The following is a 17381-nucleotide window of genomic DNA, read 5'->3' as shown; positions in this document are numbered from 1 at the left end:
ATCAGAATTAGCCAAATGTGTTTCTTGGTTTCTGTATTAATTTGTTCACTTTGCACTTTTTAGAAGCCTGATTGATATCTTTATAGAAATATATATTATATATTAAATGTACAGTCTGATGAATATTTATAGAGACTTGCTTAAAATAAATTCCTTCACCTCTGTTTCCCATAACCAACTGCTTCCCATCCCCTGCCAAATGTTAACAAATTCTGTCCTTTTTCAACTCTGCAATACTTCTGAAAGAGAATTGCTCCCCAATGTAATGAGTCAGGATGTGGATGATATAGTCCAGAAAGAACATATGCACAGCATGACTCTTTGAAATAGCATTTTAGCATTATTTTACAAAGAAAAGGAAATTATCTCCGTAATAGGATCAACTTCTGGAGGATCCTGACCAAACACAGATTTGGGTTTTGGCAACATAATCCATGCTCCACATTAGCCAAATGCTCGGAAAATTATGAAGGACAGAAGTCCTAATGCCAAGGAAATTTTTTTTTTTTATGTAAACGAGTCAGTGCATTGTTGCTGTAGCATTACCCACCCAACACAGTTCCCTTCACATTTCATCTCTTTCAGATATTTACTTGGAAATTCAAAAGATGGGAAGGCTTATTCTGTCTTTCTCTTTGTTCCCTTTGAAAAAAGTCTATGCCCCACTGCAAATGGCACCTCTGTGACCAGTAATAACCAATGATGGGATATCAATATGATGTGGGATTTTTGTTGACTTATTCGTAATGATCAAATGCCCTGACTCTTTAACTCAAATACTTTAAGAATACTTTATCGTTTTTATTTCATGTATATGACTGTATTGCCTGCATGTATATGAGTGCACCCATGTCATGTAATGCCTGCAGAAGATGGTGTTGGATCCCCTGGAACTGGAGATATGGGTAGTTGTTAGCCACCATGTAAGTGCTGGAACTTGAACTTGGATCCTCTGCAAAAGCATCCAGTGTACTGAGCCATCTCTCCAGCCCCAGTAATTCAAATACTTTTATTTAGTTTATATGATGAATAGTTATACAACAGTCTTCTGCTTTTTAGTTTGTTTAATTTGTCAAGGCACCACTTAGCTGGTGCCTTGGAGATTTAAATGCTGATTCTCACTAAAACATTCTAAGGCACTAAATCAACACCAAAATCCATCAGATTTTCATTCCTTGTAATATCTATACTGTACATATGTCCAGACATACAACAGATATTACTGGAATACAGAAGCCCCCAAACAAATAGCTAGACTACATTTGTTAAGCTTAACTTTCAAGTATTCTGATGCAGTAAGTTCTAATATTACAGTGTTTGGAAAGCTTTTGACTCTTTTCCTTTCCCTTCCCTTTCCCTTTCCTTCTTTCCTTCCTTTCTTTTCAATAACACTTTATACTACACTTGAAGGGAGGTGGGGCTCAGACCCTCTTCATAGCCATTTTCCTCTTGGTGACCAAGAGGTTACTCAGCTTCTCTTGCTTCATTTTGATATGACTGTGTTCTCACCCCTTTCCTGATGAGCTCAAGGACCCATTTGTCCTTGGACATCTTAAACAGCACTGTGACATGCTCCTTATACTAAGCAAAGTCACACCTTTCGGATCTTATCCCACACAAACTGGGTGAACTATGTGAGGTGATCGGGGTGGCTTCTCTGCCTCTGCTTGGTCACATTCTTGGTCACCTGGTGGCCCCTGTGAAGACACACAATCTTGAGGTGATTGATGAGAGTCATCACTGCCTCTCTTCAATGGTTGCTGCCTCAATTTTTTCATTTTTTACCATCTGAAGGCTAAATTGTATTTGCAGTCATCCAAAGGCTATCTTGTGAAACTTTGTGGATGATTTCATCCTGACAAATGTGAAATCACAGAGAAAATATACCTATTGCCAGATAAACTAATTATGCCACTGTAACATCTTTTAATAAATACTCATGAATTCAGTGAACACACATATACACCTCTTACTGTTACATTTAGAGTGTACAAAAAGTTCTAGGAGAGATACAATACACCTAATATTTATTGATGTGTATTAATTCCAACATCTGAAAGAAGTCTTTAACACACACACACACACACACACACACACACACACAAAGTAAGAAAAAGTACCAGTTCACTGAGAAAAGGACTCCAGGAATAAGCAAGAAAATATGATAACCAGATTTTTAAACATATATTGATCCAGAGATAATCCATGAAAGAAGGAAAAAGGGGAGAAAGGAAAAAAGGAAGGAAGGAAGGAAAGGAAGGAAGGAAGGAAGGAAGGAAGGAAGGAAGGAAGGAAGGAAGGAGGGAAGAAAAGACATTAATATACACTAAGCTTTCCTTACTAGATGGTGTCTCTTGGTATAGATTTTCGGCTGAGTTTGATTTCCGGACATATGATTCAGAAGGCATCATACTGTATGCAGAATCTCTCGATCACTCGGCTTGGCTCCTGATTGCACTTCGTGATGGAAAGATTGAAGTTCAGTTTAAGAATGAGTATGCAAGTCAAATAACAACTGGAGGCAATGTTATTAACAATGGTCTATGGAATATGGTATGTTTTATGGATTTGAGAATGATCTTTCTGTTTGGCGCAGTTGTATAAAATCATAATCTGCTTAATATGCTTTAATAACAAAATTTGGTTGGGTTGTCTAATGAAATGTGAATTATATTCTACACATTGTAAGTCCCAGGGCAGCACAAGAAACAGTTTCTCACTTAGTGTATTTAAACTTTCCTAATTGTAACTAAAGTTATTCCTGGTTATTTACTTGAATTTCTCTGTCTTTAATTTTGTACCTTTCCTTAGTAGCTGTCTTTGAATAAACACTGATTGTCTCCACTGTAGGTTGGGAATTTTCAGCAGACATGCAACAGATATAAAGACATCAATGACCATTGAAACTATTCTCAATTATTATGAGTATTTTTAAAATTAGAGAAATGCATAGTGTAACAATATCAAAAAGTTAATTCAATTTTAAATGTAACCATATAGATTAGTAATCTATTTTGTACAAATAATATACAAATAATATATATTTAGGAGGTTTAGCAAGCAGAGTTCTTAAAGCTAACATTTTTGGACTGGAGAAATGGCTCAGCAATTAAGAGCAGTGGCTGCTCTTACAGAGGACCTGGGTTTAGTTCCCAGCACTTCTGTGGTGCTAACAACCATCCTTAACTCCAGTTCCAGGGAATACAACACCCTCTTCTGGCCTCCATTGACATTGTATGCACAGGTGCACTTACACACATGCAAGCAAGACACTGATACACATAAAATAAAAACAAATACTTAAAAATAATTTTATTTATTATTATTAATTAATTAATTTATTTATATTTTATGTGTATGAGTGTTATGCTTGCATGTGTGTAAGTGCACCTGTGTCATGCAATGCCTACAGAAAACAGAAGAGGGCATTGGATCCCCTGGAATTGGAGTTATGGATAGTTGTTAACACTCATGTTGGTGCTGGGATTCAAACCCAGGTCTTCTGCAAGAACAGCCAGTGCCCTTAGTTGCTGAACCATCTTTCCAGCCCCAAAATAAATACATTTTTTTTAATGGAAAAAACTAACATGCTCATGTAATCCTGTAAATTTCCTTTATATTAATAATTGAGGTCTTCTCTTTAATCAACTGAATTAAAAATGAGACTTTTCTTGGAGAAGAGATTACCCTTGTTCATAGTGTGGAGAAGTACAGGAGAGTATTGCTTCTTTTGGCATACTATAGCTAAGCCAAGAGCCATCGCTCCTTAAAATGCCCCACTCTTTAAGGCTGACTGGGAGGCAACTATTCAGTTCCATATGTTCTGTCTCCCATGTTTATGATTCTTGTTAAACTGTTATTTTGTGACATGCTCATGTCTTAATTAAAATCTCCCTATATAAGATGCATGAGCGTGTGCACATTTATGTGCATGTGCCAGATGGTGAGGTCAGGTGTCTTCCACTATTGCTTTCCACACTATTATTATTATTATTATTATTATTTTATAGAAGGAAGAGTTTATTTGAGCTTATGGTTCCAAAGGGGCAAGAGTCCACATGGTGGGGAGGCATGGTGGCAGAGGTGGTTAGAGGAAGAGTGGCAGCTAGGCTCTACATCTCCAAGTGGGCACAGGAAGCAAGAGAGCAACTCAAGATCCAGCAAGGCTTAAGAACTCTGTAAGCCCACTCCCAGTGACATGCTTCCTCCAGCATAGCCACACCTTCAAAGACCTCCCAAAACAGCGCCACCAACCGGGGACAAAAATGTCCAAATACTTGGAGCCTATGGGGGACATTCTCATTCAAACCACCACATTCCACCCCCTGGCCCCCATAGGCTCGTGATCATATAAAATGCAAAATGCATTTAGTCCAACCTTAAAAGCCCCCATACTCATTACTAGTCTTAATAATATTCAAAAGTCCACAGTCTGAAGTCTCTTGAGACTCAGGGAATTGCTTAATTGTAAGTCAAAGTCAGAGCCAAAGTTTTGACTGTAAAGTCAAAAGACAAATTATATACTCCCAATGTACAGTGGAACTGAATACACATTACCATTCCAAAAGGGAGGAATAGAGGTATAGCGAGGAAATACCAGATGAAAACAAGACCAAAAACCAGCAGGGCAAACCAAATCCAGTAGCTCCATATTTGACTTCTGGGTCTTTAATTCCAAAAGGCTTAGATGGCTCAGCCTCTCCAGCTTTGCTGGTGCAACATACATCTCTTTCTTGGGCTGGTACCACTCCCTATATGCAGGTCTTGGCAGATGCCTCACAGCTCTGGCATCATAAACATCTTCTTGGGATCTCCATTGCCAACCAGGCTTCATCACACAGCTTCACAAAATGGCCTATCAGGGCCTTCTTTATACAGAGTATCCCCTGCGGCATACTGCCTGGCCTCAGTGGCTCTCTGAAACCATGAAGAAAGAACTGATGATTGCTTCACTCTTGCATCTTTCATGGCTCTAATGCCAGCACCAGTTTGTTTGCAAGTTTGGGATGGACCCCAGCCTGCTTTATCCATTTTAGAAGTTTCTCTTCAGTGACCCTTGCAGCATTTTCCTTTCAGAAGTTGGAGGCTTAGTTGGGTGTGGTCTTGCCCTGGAGGCACTTTCTCCATTGTTTAAATGCAAATCTATAGGTCTCCTTAATCACTTTAATCTCCTTATCAAAGGGGTCCTCTCCAGCACATGCCAGGGCTCCAACATTTATCTTTCTAGTGCTCTTTTTCAACCCAAACCATACAGTCTGTATTTCTTTCTGCCCCATTTGCTCTTTTTCACTAGAGATCTGCATAATATTGAGTATTAATAGCCAAGTCACCATTTCTACATTAGGCTGTCTTGATATTTCTTCTGCCAGAAATTAGTCCATTGCTTTTCAACTTAGCCTCAGACAAGCTTTTTAGTTGTGGGAAGACAGAAGCCAGACTCTGCCAAAATATCCCAAGTGCTGTTTAAGTCCTTATTTCCCTCTGGACCCACATTGTTCTCAGCACTACTTTCTTCCAGGTGTTTACTAGAATGACCTCTTAAGCTCTGCTTACAGAAATCAACCACTTTTCTAGCCCAAACTTCCACATTCCTCCAAAACCCCACATGGTCAGATTCTTCACAGCCAATAGCCAACTGTCTGATACCAATTACTGTATTAGCTACTTTTTTGTTGCTGTGATAGAAACACTGACCAAAGCAGCTTATAGAAAGAACAATTTATTAGAGCTTGTGGTTCCAAAGGGGTAAGAATCCACATGGTAGGGAGGCATGGTGGCAGAGGTGGCTGAAGGAGAAGCGGAATCTAGGCTCTACGTCTTCAAGCAGGCATAGGAAGTAAGCAAGCATTATCATTATTATATTATTATTATTTTGGTCCTCTTTTTCTTTTTTTTGAGACAGGGTTTCCCTGTAACTCCAGCTGGCCTGGAACTGGCTAGGTAGGTCAGTCTGGCCTGAACTCACAGAGATCTGCCTGCCTCTGCCTCCCGAGTGCTGGAACTAAGGACAAGCACCACCACACCCAGCTCCACTTTATTTTTTTTTTTTTGTCTTTTTGAGACAGGGTCTCCCTGTAGCCCCAGCTGTCCTGGAACTCACTATGTAGACCAGGCTGGCCTTGAACTCACAGAGATCCGCCTGCCTCTGCCTCCCAAGTGCTGGGACTACAGGCGTGCGCCACCACGCCCGGCTCAGCTCCACTTTATTTTTAAGGGCTCACTGATTTGGCAAGACTGGTCAGCAAGCTTCAGGGATCCTACTGTCTCTGCTTCCTCAACACTGGGATTATGTGTTCTCACAGCTTTTTATATATGTGCTGGGCTTCATGAGTGTGTGGCATTTTGATAGACAAGTGTTCAAACACATTTAAAAATAAAAAATAAAAATAAGAAATTAAAATATAAAATGTGACCCAGAAATATTTTTTAATTCATAAGAATATCATAGGTCATGTCATGATTAAATAAAATTAGCATGACTAAGGAACTATTGTTGCTTTGTAAGTGATCGTATCTCTTATTTTGGTATAATCTCAATACTGGTATGCTAATTCATTCAACAGCTGTTTATTGATCACTCTCTGTGCTAATCCTTTACAAGGTGAGAATGGTAGATGAGATAGTCATTGTTCGTAGGAGGCTTACACTCTAGTGGTGAGAGGCAAAATGCAGATATGTCAGCTGGTTATTAGTAAGGGAAGAGAAAAGCAAGGCAATAGCATGACACTGAGTGTACACAAAGAACCAGTGAGCATACGGAATTGGGAGAGGCATGCCTGGTGAGATCAGACCTGGGCAGAGGCTTGAGAGAAGTCCTGAGAAATAAGGGAGAGATTATAAAATGATTCTGTGCAATATGAATGGCAATTTCTGAGTCTCACAGGGGAGGGTGGTTTGGTGTGTTTGATGAACAACACAAAGAGTGCAGACACATTGGAAGAGGAGAGGAGAATGGCTAGAAAATGAAGTCAGAGCTGTGATCTATAACTTGGCCTCCTGGCTAAAGGCCTTGGGGACCATAGTGAGGACTTGGATTTTATGCTAAAGAAAGGCCCTGGATAATTTTGAGACGTGACAGAATCTAACTTACTCTTTTTTTTTTTTTTTCTTTTTGTTTTTTTGAAACAGGGTCTCCCTGTAGCCCCAGCTGTCCTGGACCTCACTATGTAGACCAGGCTGGCCTTGAACTCACAGAGACCCTCCTGCCTCTGCCTCCCAAGTGCTGCAATTAAAGGCATGTGCCACCACACCAGGCCTAATTTACACTTTTATAGATAATTTTGATCAGAACCTGATGGCTTTTTGGAAGCTAGTCAGTGGAGAATAAAGGCAGGAGTTTGGAGATCACTGTAGTAACCATGAGCAGAGGAGACTGTAGCTTTAGTTAGAGTATAGATAGTGGGATAGGGAGAAGTGGACACATGCCAGGGACATTGTTTAGGTTAAGCCTTCAATTTTAATTTTTGAATAATCAACAGAAGGAGGTATTTTAATGCCACAAAACTGTTCACTTTTGTCAATGATTTTAGACTTGTTCAGCTTTATCAATGATTTCACCTATTCTGAAATCATGCATATATATATATATATATATATACACACACAATTAGCGCTTATACACACACACACACACACACACACACACACACACACGTGTGTGTGTGTGCTCCTTTACTATCATAATGAAATATGCATCTTTCTCTTATATAAGCAAATAAGGGAAGGTAATTCATAGGAAAATAGTATATATTTCAAAATGTAAACAATTAAGTACAACTGTAGTACTTGTCAAAGCTGCTTCTATACGTAGAATAATGTGAGCTACATTCACATATACCTAATAGAATCCCATACAATGACATAGTATATAAGTAAGTAAAAGGAAGGTAATTTATAGGAAAATAGCATATATTTCAAGATGTAAATAGTCAAGTGAGACTGTAACATTGTCAAAGCTTGCATTGGGGGTTTTAGTACTCAAATGTTATCAATGTATAAATAGTGCTGCTCTTAGTAACTCTGGTTTTCCAGATAGGTGAGATGCTCTAGGTAAGATCTGAACGAAATAAACATCACTCTGTCCTTGGTTTGTAAGATCATTGTATTCTTGAAAAAAATTGAGTACTAAAATAATGCAACAAATACTTTTTGTTTTATATATACAGGATCAGATAATAAACATGAGGATTCCCTGTTGACTAGTAGGGCTAGCAGGTTTTCAGAGTACTGGATATTTTATAACTTACTTTAATGGATATTTTCCATATTACAGAATACCTTGCCATGTCAGCGTCACTCAGACCCATTGTGACAATTGAAAGTGTTCGCCGCCCCCAAATTTTCAGAATGTTGGTCATCAAATAATGCAGTTTGGTTGTATTAAGGACAGAATGTCAACTGGTTTAATAAATGCTACTAAACTTGTTTTACTTTTGAGGTTAGTTACTTCCTTCCTGCAGTGTTGTTTTTCACTCCTGCTTGCCTTGTTTTTGAGGAATATGTGAAGCAGGCTTCCGTGGAGCAGTGCAGGCCATTCTTCAGGCTGACCTTAGAGAGACTTTTTATTCATACTTACTGTTACTGCCAAATAGTTTTTTTAAAACCCAAATTACTTTCAAAATTCTCAATTTTAAGCATGTCATTTTCAAGAACTTATTTTAGATTTTGAAATAAAAAAGACAATTTGTATATACTATACTACAGAGAACACTGGGCAATACTGATTTCTCTTAGTTTATAATACAAAGGTGTTATTTATCAATTTCATGTGTATACTGTGAGACAGTTATAAAATAAGAAGAGTTAAATTTTTCCTCAGGTGGAGCAGTTCACTTTTCTTTTTAAAATTGTTATGGTTTACTAGGATTGTAGGTATACCTTATAATTGAATATTGAAACTCAAGAACATTTATATATATATAGGTCTTTTTGAGACAGGGTCTCCCTTATAGCCACAGCTAGCCTGGATTCACTATGAAGACCAGGCTGGCCTCAAACTCACAGAGATCTGCCTGCCTCTACCTCCCAAGTGCTGGGACTAAAGGCGTACACCACCAAACTTGGCAAGAACATTAAAATAAGAAAGTACTATAAATTTATGATCAAGTACTATCACCTTAAATCCAGTTTTATTACACTCACCACAACTAGGCTCTCCAGTGGGTTTGGACAGACTGTAATTACATTAAACTATTACAGACAATTATTTACCAGAATAATATTATTTTTTAGTCTCTTATTTCAAATGACATGTAATGATGTGGTTTTTGTCTTTTTAATTGTAGGTGTCTGTGGAAGAATTAGAGGATAGCGTTAGTATTAAAATAGCTAAAGAAGCTGTGATGAATATCAACAAACTTGGGAGTCTTTTTAAACCTACAGATGGATTTCTGGAAACCAAAATATATTTTGCAGGATTACCTCGGAAAGTAGAGAGCGCACTCATTAGACCGGTAATGAGCCAACTTACAGTGATCATCTTGGATGAATTCCTTCATCTGGAATAGGTTTGATGTATTTTCAGGATAATCAATAGAAATCATTTTGCTAAACATACCAACTGTGACAATTTGTACTGAACATGGAAAGATAAATTTAGACCCTTGAAATTATATTAAGGAAACAAGAAAATGACTGTTGTATTTTTGTGTCTATTTAAATTCATACCATTGTTCATTGAGGACTGGATTTTTTGATTCTCAAATTGTCAGTTCAATGTTCTCATAGTGATGTTTCACATTAACTGTTAAGTATATGAAGACTTCCATTTGATTCCAAAATCAAATTCCAATTTTCTTTTGAAGCCAAAGACCTTTCTGAGGTCTGATTTAGGACTTCAAATTGGAAGCTAAGGGTAGCATAGAAGGTAGATGGAACTTAATGTAAGAAATGTTAGTTATAGCAGATGATATTCTGAATATAATGCTATTTAAATAAATATTGACTAGAGTTCATGAAAGAAACTAATCACTACCTTTGAAGAGTTTGAAAAATTTCACTCAAGGGACTGGAGAGATGGCTCAGTAGTTAAGAGCATTTGCCATTCTTGCAGAGGACCCAGCTTAGTTCCCAGATACCAGTCTTCAACTCCAGTTCCAGAAAATACAATGCCCTCTTCTAGCACCCATGGACATTGCATGCATGTGGTGTATGTGCACACACACACACACACACATACACACACACACACACACACACACAAACACTCATAGATATAAAATGAACTCTGAACTCTAAATTTTTTTTTAATTTCACTTGAAATCATAATCCTGCCAGATAACCTGGCTGATTTAATTTAAATATTTGCTACCTTATGTCTCCCTTTCACTCACTGTAATTCATAGTTACTTTAACTTTTTAATAGATTTCTGCATGATATTAAACTGGATTAGTTAAACCATGTCAAAATGAATATTCCTGTTTTTGAAATTGATAAATTTAGTTATTTTAAGATGAAAATAAGTTATTCAAAAGGCATCATTTATAAAATGGGTACTACATATCTTGAAACTGGCTTTGATGACTGCTAAAGAATGAAAGCATTTTGTTCCTGAAGAGGATTAGAATCTGAGTTGGTAAGATGCTCTTACATTGTAAACACACATAAAGAAAATCAGAAAGCAGATCATATCCCAGGGCCACTGCAGAAGCAGAGAAAGAACTTACTGTTGGATGACATGGAGAAGCAGGCAGACCTCATGAGTTAAGAATCAGTAGGATTCCATTGGAAGCCTGCAGGGTCATAGTCTCATTTTACTAAAAATCCTCTCCATCTGAAAGAAAAAGTCAGATTCAATGAGAAATATTTAAACTATTTTAAAATGTCATCAAAGAAAAGATTTTTCACCCAAATGAAACCTACACCAAGAATCTATTTAGCTATTTTTCAAAGCTATTTCTAAGCTGTCTTAAGTTTAAAATGTACTCCTTGACCTGAATCTTACTGTGTTAGATCAATCCTCGTCTGGATGGATGTATACGGGGCTGGAACTTGATGAAACAAGGAGCCTTAGGAGCAAAGGAAATTATTCAAGGGAAACAGAATAAGCATTGCTTTGTCAATGTGGAGAAGGGCTCCTACTACCCTGGTTCTGGAGTTGCTCAGTTTAGCATAGATTACCGTAAGTGATTTCCCAGTTTATTTCTCTTTTCTAACTAATGATTAAATGTATTCATTGACAAACAGCAATAATTCATTCTGTAAGCATCACTGGGTAGGATTATGACAAGCATTGCCTTATTTGTGCCATTATGTACTTCTTATAATTTTTTTCTGATATTTTAGGGAAAAACAAAGAGACAGTTGAATATGCTTATCATTATTATTGTAAATTTATTGGCACATAGCCTGATTCATTTGAGGTAAATTCAACTGACCTATTTTAAAGTTTATTGAGTTTTCAACTGTTTTGAATCCACTAACCAATGCATAGGATGAACTGATCTTTATTTCTGTCATATCCATTGGTCCTGTGTTAGAATTTCTACCTCTCCACCAAGATTGTTTACACACATTGTGAAGCTCATCCTGAGCCTTCAACATAGTCATCCCAATGATTTCAAGTTGCAGCATCTGTGTCCTATGTGAACTTGGTCATGTTGAGTGCTTTGTCTCTTTTCCATATGTTGTTTTTCCTTGTTTCTTTATATCTTCTATAATTTTTTGATTTAGGGGTAAGCACTTTACATATAATAATACAGGCTGAAATGAATACTATTTCTAATGAGCACACCTCTTCTCTGGCTAAGCACTTATTGACAGGTGTGAAGAGGGATCAAATCAATTTAGTGTGGAATTCAGCCAGTTAGTTGAGTCAGTCCTTGAGGAATGGATTGTATAATGAGCAAAGCCTTTCATAAAGCCTTTTTCATAAAGCCTTTCATAAAATGTATTCCCTGAATGCCTTTCTCTCCCCTGAGCTCTTTCTTTCTGTACCTGATCTTGCCTTCTGCCCCGAGTCCTCTCCAGAGTTGGTGTCATGCTGTTTGTACTTCCAGCCTCTACAACTGTGAGTCAAATAAGCTGCCTTTTGAAGTACATTACCCAGCTTCAGATACTATGTTTTAGTAGCGTTAGAAAATATGATAATGCAATAAAGATTTTGTTTGGGCAGGGGCTGGTTTGCTAGAGATATTTTTCTTATCAGCTGATGGATTATCAAGTTTTCTACAGCCTGAGTAGGAAGTCTCGTCCTATTGAGGTCCTACTGGGGTCTGTGTGTGTACCTTCATATGTAATCTTCTATGAGCATCCCTCAGAATATATCCTGTACCTTATGTCAATTTTGTAGCAATATTAGAATTAAACCTCCATCAAAGATTATGCAAAAAGCCAGGTGTGGTGATGCATGCCTTTTATTCCAGCACTGGGGAGGCAGAGGCAACACAGATCTCTGTGAAGCTGAGGCCAACCTGGTCTACGTAGTGAGTTCCAGGCCAGCTGGGGCTAGGGAGACCCCGTCTCAAAAAAAATTATGCAAATATATTATACAATAGTAGAGGATTGATTCTATTCTCTTCCAAGATTTATCAACTTATAGTCCTACTAAAAGAAGAAAGCTTATGCTCAAGATTTGTTTCCAATCTGATAGTTTGAGATTAAATTTTATAGTTTTAAATATTAGTATCCTAATTTTTATTGAAGCTGAATATCTTTCTACATGTTTATGAACGATTTGTACCTTTTAATTACTTGTGTTAACTGAGCCAGGTTCTTGGGTCCAGAAACAATAGACAAGAATCTGGACCCCAGTGGATGCAGGCAAAGATTTTGGCAGGGTGTCTGCTCAAGCTAGGTGGGGGACGCAGCTCTGACCAGCAGCAAGTCAGGTGGCAGCCTCTGGAACAAAGGAATAGGAGTGACTGCTATAGGAAAAATTCTTGTCTATAGTTCTTGTTCAGTTTCTTTCATACAAATTAGGAATTCAAACTTACACAGAATGTCTGGACCTTACTGATCAACTCCCAACCTCAGTTATGGGCCATTTATTGATCAGCTTTAACTGAGGGTAAGGCAGGTAGGTACTCAGGAGGTTGACCCTGTTACCTACCAAATGCCTGAGATATTTTTTCTCTACATAAAAATTATGGGTAAGCAATGAAAAGTTCTTCAAGTGATGAATCTTTGGCAACTTTTGTATCCTTTAATGTTTGACCACAACAAATGGTGGCAGCCAGCAGGCAGGTAGCACCATCTAGTGTTACAACTCTTGGGTAGGTTTAGAGTTCTGGGTCCCATAGCTCAACTGTGTAGGCCCAGGAAGTTGACATTCCTCAACCCTTGACAGCAGCTGATGTTATAGCTCCTGGCCCTGGGATATTTGAGACCCCTTTTCCTAAAGGCTGGACAGCTTTTGTAATACTTCCAGCAATCATGGCCTGCAGGGCCTTTTCTCTGACCTTCGACCCTTCAAGTGTCAGTTTTCCACCCTCTCTGCTTTTGCCCTACTCTTGTTCCTGCACTGGAACTGCAACTGTTCATTTGTGTCTTCTTCAGCTTTAAGCAGCTGACTGTCTTGCTGCCTCTGCAGCTCAGCCTGCTGACTACTCAGCACTGCTCCTGTGGCCACTGTAGCACCACTGCCTCCACCTTGCTGCCTCTCTGCAGTTTCTACTGCTTCTTTAAAAACGTTAACAGCTCAGCCCACACTGATAAAAATAGGGAAGAGAAGACTACTTCAGAGAAGCCTTTTATTAGCCCTGAAGTTGCAACACTAGGGGAAGCATATAGTGAGCCAAACAGTCTGCTCTTATAGCCACAGTAGAAGGGTTTCAACAAATCACAGCATTGTCTCTTTAGCATGGGCCACATCTGTTCATCTGCTAGGCCACCAGAAGTGCTCCTGCTCTGGCCTCAGTAGAGATCATTGCAGGACCATCTAGAGTACATGGAGGTCTGTGATAACAAAAAAGTCTGCTGTAAACTGAAACGCTCTTGACTGAAGCTCTGCTTCAAGAAGCTGGAGCCATCAGCTTTTGTCATGTAGCCATATGATGGTTTCTCTGGTGTGTTTAAAATAGCTGGTGCTGGCTTAGTCTGGCTGACAGTATGAGTACAGTATGTTCAAGGCAGCAAGGGTCATAAAGGAGACTTCAGTAGCTTTCAGTTAAAGGTTAAATTGCCCATCCTCCAATATCTTTGCTTATTTTCAGGAAAATGAGGATCAGGAGTGGCAATAACAAGAACTCAAATGAACATTAACACCAATAGTGATTTCAATAGATATTCTTTATACTATCCTTGTACTTGCTAAGCAAGCAGTATCCCAGGTATAACTAAAATTGTGCGTTAATACCTTCCCGGTGTTCCAGGGACAGTTGGGACCCCTCCTCTGTCACATCCCTGGCTTGCATCTGTGTGAGTAGGACATGTTTGAAACTTAATTTTTACTCTGGGGCTGCCAAGAGAGCTCTGGCTCCCAGCTTGTGCCCTTGTTTTGGTTTTCAATGAAAAAACAAAACAGCAATGATCCCTGCGAGGCCTTTTCCAGGCACTTTATTATTTTAGCCCCTAGCCACATGGTTGCCAATTGTCTCATTTCGTGTTTCTTATTTTTTCATTTTTAAGACTTTATTTTTGAGCTTTTAATATTGGCATTATAAATTTAGCAGTAACCTAATCTTCCTACTTTAAGAAAAAGTTGCATTTTAAATGTGCAAATTGGTGGGGCTGGAGAGGTGGCTCAGAAGTTAAGAGCACTGGCTGTTCATGGAGAGGACCTGGGTTCAGTTCCCAGCACCCATACGGTGGCTAGCAACTCTCCTTAACTCCAGTTCCAGGGAATTCAATGCCTTCTTTTGGCCTCTGCAGGCTTTGCACAAAATGGGTGTACTTACATAGATGCATGCAGAACATACACATAAAATAAATAAATACACTTAAATATACCTATTTGTAATTTTAAGCAGTGTTTACTACTGTTTTAAGGAAGAATATTAGACCAGTGATTTCAGTTTTTATGATATGAATTAACAGAGTACCTTTGATTTTAGCTCTGTTTTGCACAGAAATCTTTTAAGAATGTATTCTTAGCATATATTAACCATGTATAACAATGTGTTTTGCTGTAACATTTTCATGCATGTGTGTAATGTATTTTTATTGTATTCACTCTCATTACTCACTCTTGCCTGCCTCGTTGGTCCCCTTGCTTTTCCCAACTAGTCCCCCTTCTCCTTTCATGTCTTTTTAAAAAATGTCTTAAATGGGCTGATAATCGAATACAAGGGAAAGCCTAATTTGTTCAAAGGAAAATTCCTTTAAAAGAAATGAAAACAGGTTACATTGTACTTAAAAAATCACTTTCATAAATTATTTTGAGGATAATTTCAAAATGACTTACTTTGTAATTAATACTTAATGTTATAATGTCCATACATTTTTATATTCATTTTAGTGTGGGTTTAATATCTTGTGGTTAATTTGTTTCCCAGTGGTTACATATATTCTCCTCTTGGAAGAAATTATAATGAGAAATATAGGATCATTTTATGTAGCTAAATGGAAGAATATCTCACCAGAGGCAAAATATTTTCTCCATTCATTTTTATTCTTTCAAAAACTCCAAGTGGTATTTGGGCTTTGTTGTTTTACATTGCTTCACATTAAATGAGGAAGTCCATTTAGATTATAAATTACTATTTTGGGATACTTGAGGTTAAGTAGCTATTTGTGAAACTTTATGAGGGAATATATCCTGAGAAATGGGTTTGTTCTAGTTTTGTTTCTGTTGTGATAAAATACCTTGACTAAAAGCAACATAGAGGAAAGAGGTTTGTGTCAGCTTACAGGTCCAGGTTCTAGGTCATTATAATAGGAAAGTGACAGTCTCATGAGCTGGAAGAGGTTAGTCACAGATGTGGCAGAAGAAATGCCACAACATGGTAGGGCCTAGATAAAGACAGCCTGACTTTTGGCATCATTTACAACCAAGAGTGAGCCCAATCTGTTCTGAGGATGTGTTCCTTCCAAATTCTCTTGGAATTGCACTCCAACAAATAATTTGCTCTGTATTTATTGAACATACAGCACAATATGGAAAAGGAAAAGAGGAACTTTGTCTTATTAGGAAAGAATTTTCCATTTTTGACCCCCCTACTAACTCAGAACAGCATAAACCACCACAAGCAGATGTTATCAATTTAATTTCACCTTTCATTTGCAACATAAACAAGGGGTGATTTGTTGCTTCCGATGATATTTACTGATTTCAGTTTTAGTATTTTCATTAACACACATACACATATACATTATTTTGGGACAGGAGAAAAGACTGGTCATGATAAATTAAAGTTATATTGTAGGCTACAAGAGGAGCCCAAGGCCTAGCGAGATTGTTTACAATGTAAACTAGCTTTGATGATGTTAAATGATCTCAAAACATAAGATTAGCTTTTGTTAAAAGGTTAGATAAGATTTCCAATTGTAAGAGAAGGCATTCCAGGGAAAGTCATTTCCATAGTTACATCTCCAGTCAAGAGCAGAGAGAAGTGAATGCATGCATGCTCATTGCTTGTCTGCCTTTGCTCAGCTGGCTTTCTCTTAAAAAGTTCAAGACCCTCTGCCTAGGGTATGAGGGTATGGTGCCACCCATTGTAGGCTGGCTCTTTCCACATCAGTTAACTTAATTAAGACAATCCCCACAGACATGCCCACAACCCAATGTAGACAGTCTCTCATTGAGAGTGTCTTCCCAGGTGAGTCTAGGTGGCATCAGGTTGACACTTAAAGGCTAACCATCACAGAATCATTAGACAGTTTCATCACTGGATGAATATCACAGAATAGACTAAGCCAACTACAATATCACTAGGAGACATAACCTTATGAGAACATTGTCATATATGTGCCCCATCATTGATCACACCATCATTATGTGGCACATGACTGTAGTTTGGAAACATTAATTCAATAAATATTGTCTCTATGAAAGTGACAACAGAAAGATATACCTTCCATTGCCCGTACTCTACACTGGTGGATAAGTAACCTAGTAATTAAACAGATGTGAAATCTTAAAACAAAAATATCACAGAACAAGAATCCTCAACCCAATTTCAAAATTAATTGTTGACTTCAGAGTGTTTCTCTCCTACTAAACTATCTACCTTTTTCTGTGTATAGAAAATAGTTTTTCTTCCCACTGCTATAGAATGGGTAATGATAGGGTAATGATGGCCACTATACAAAACTTTTGTATTCAAAATTAACACAGTAAATCTGTTGAACTTCCTTCTAAATGTGTATTGTAATGCTGAACCACTCTGAGGTCTGAACATTGGTGAATATACACGAGAGAAGGAGTGGTTAAAAAAAAGGTAGGGAGAGGCCATAGTAATCCTTAATACCATAGTCCAGAAATTTTCTCCTGGAAGAAATACAT

At 38.0% G+C, this 17381-nt stretch overlaps 1 protein-coding gene across 1 annotated transcript in view; it reads left to right on the top strand.

Annotated features, from left to right (window-relative positions):
• The window catches only part of Pros1 (protein S), a 59443-nt gene that overhangs the window by 31462 nt on the left and 10600 nt on the right, over positions 1-17381 (top strand). Inside the window, exons 9-11 of the mRNA XM_008832250.3 lie at positions 2364-2553; positions 9285-9452; positions 10952-11120. Of these exons, the coding sequence (XP_008830472.1) occupies positions 2364-2553; positions 9285-9452; positions 10952-11120 (527 nt within the window). The remainder of the gene's footprint in view (positions 1-2363; positions 2554-9284; positions 9453-10951; positions 11121-17381) is intronic.

Source organism: Nannospalax galili, unplaced genomic scaffold (genome assembly GCF_000622305.1).
Source record: "Nannospalax galili isolate Female #2095 unplaced genomic scaffold, S.galili_v1.0 scaffold293, whole genome shotgun sequence".
NCBI lineage: Eukaryota > Metazoa > Chordata > Mammalia > Rodentia > Spalacidae > Nannospalax > Nannospalax galili.
Note: the sequence above shows the minus strand (reverse complement) of the source record. Positions and strands in the feature narration are given on the sequence as shown.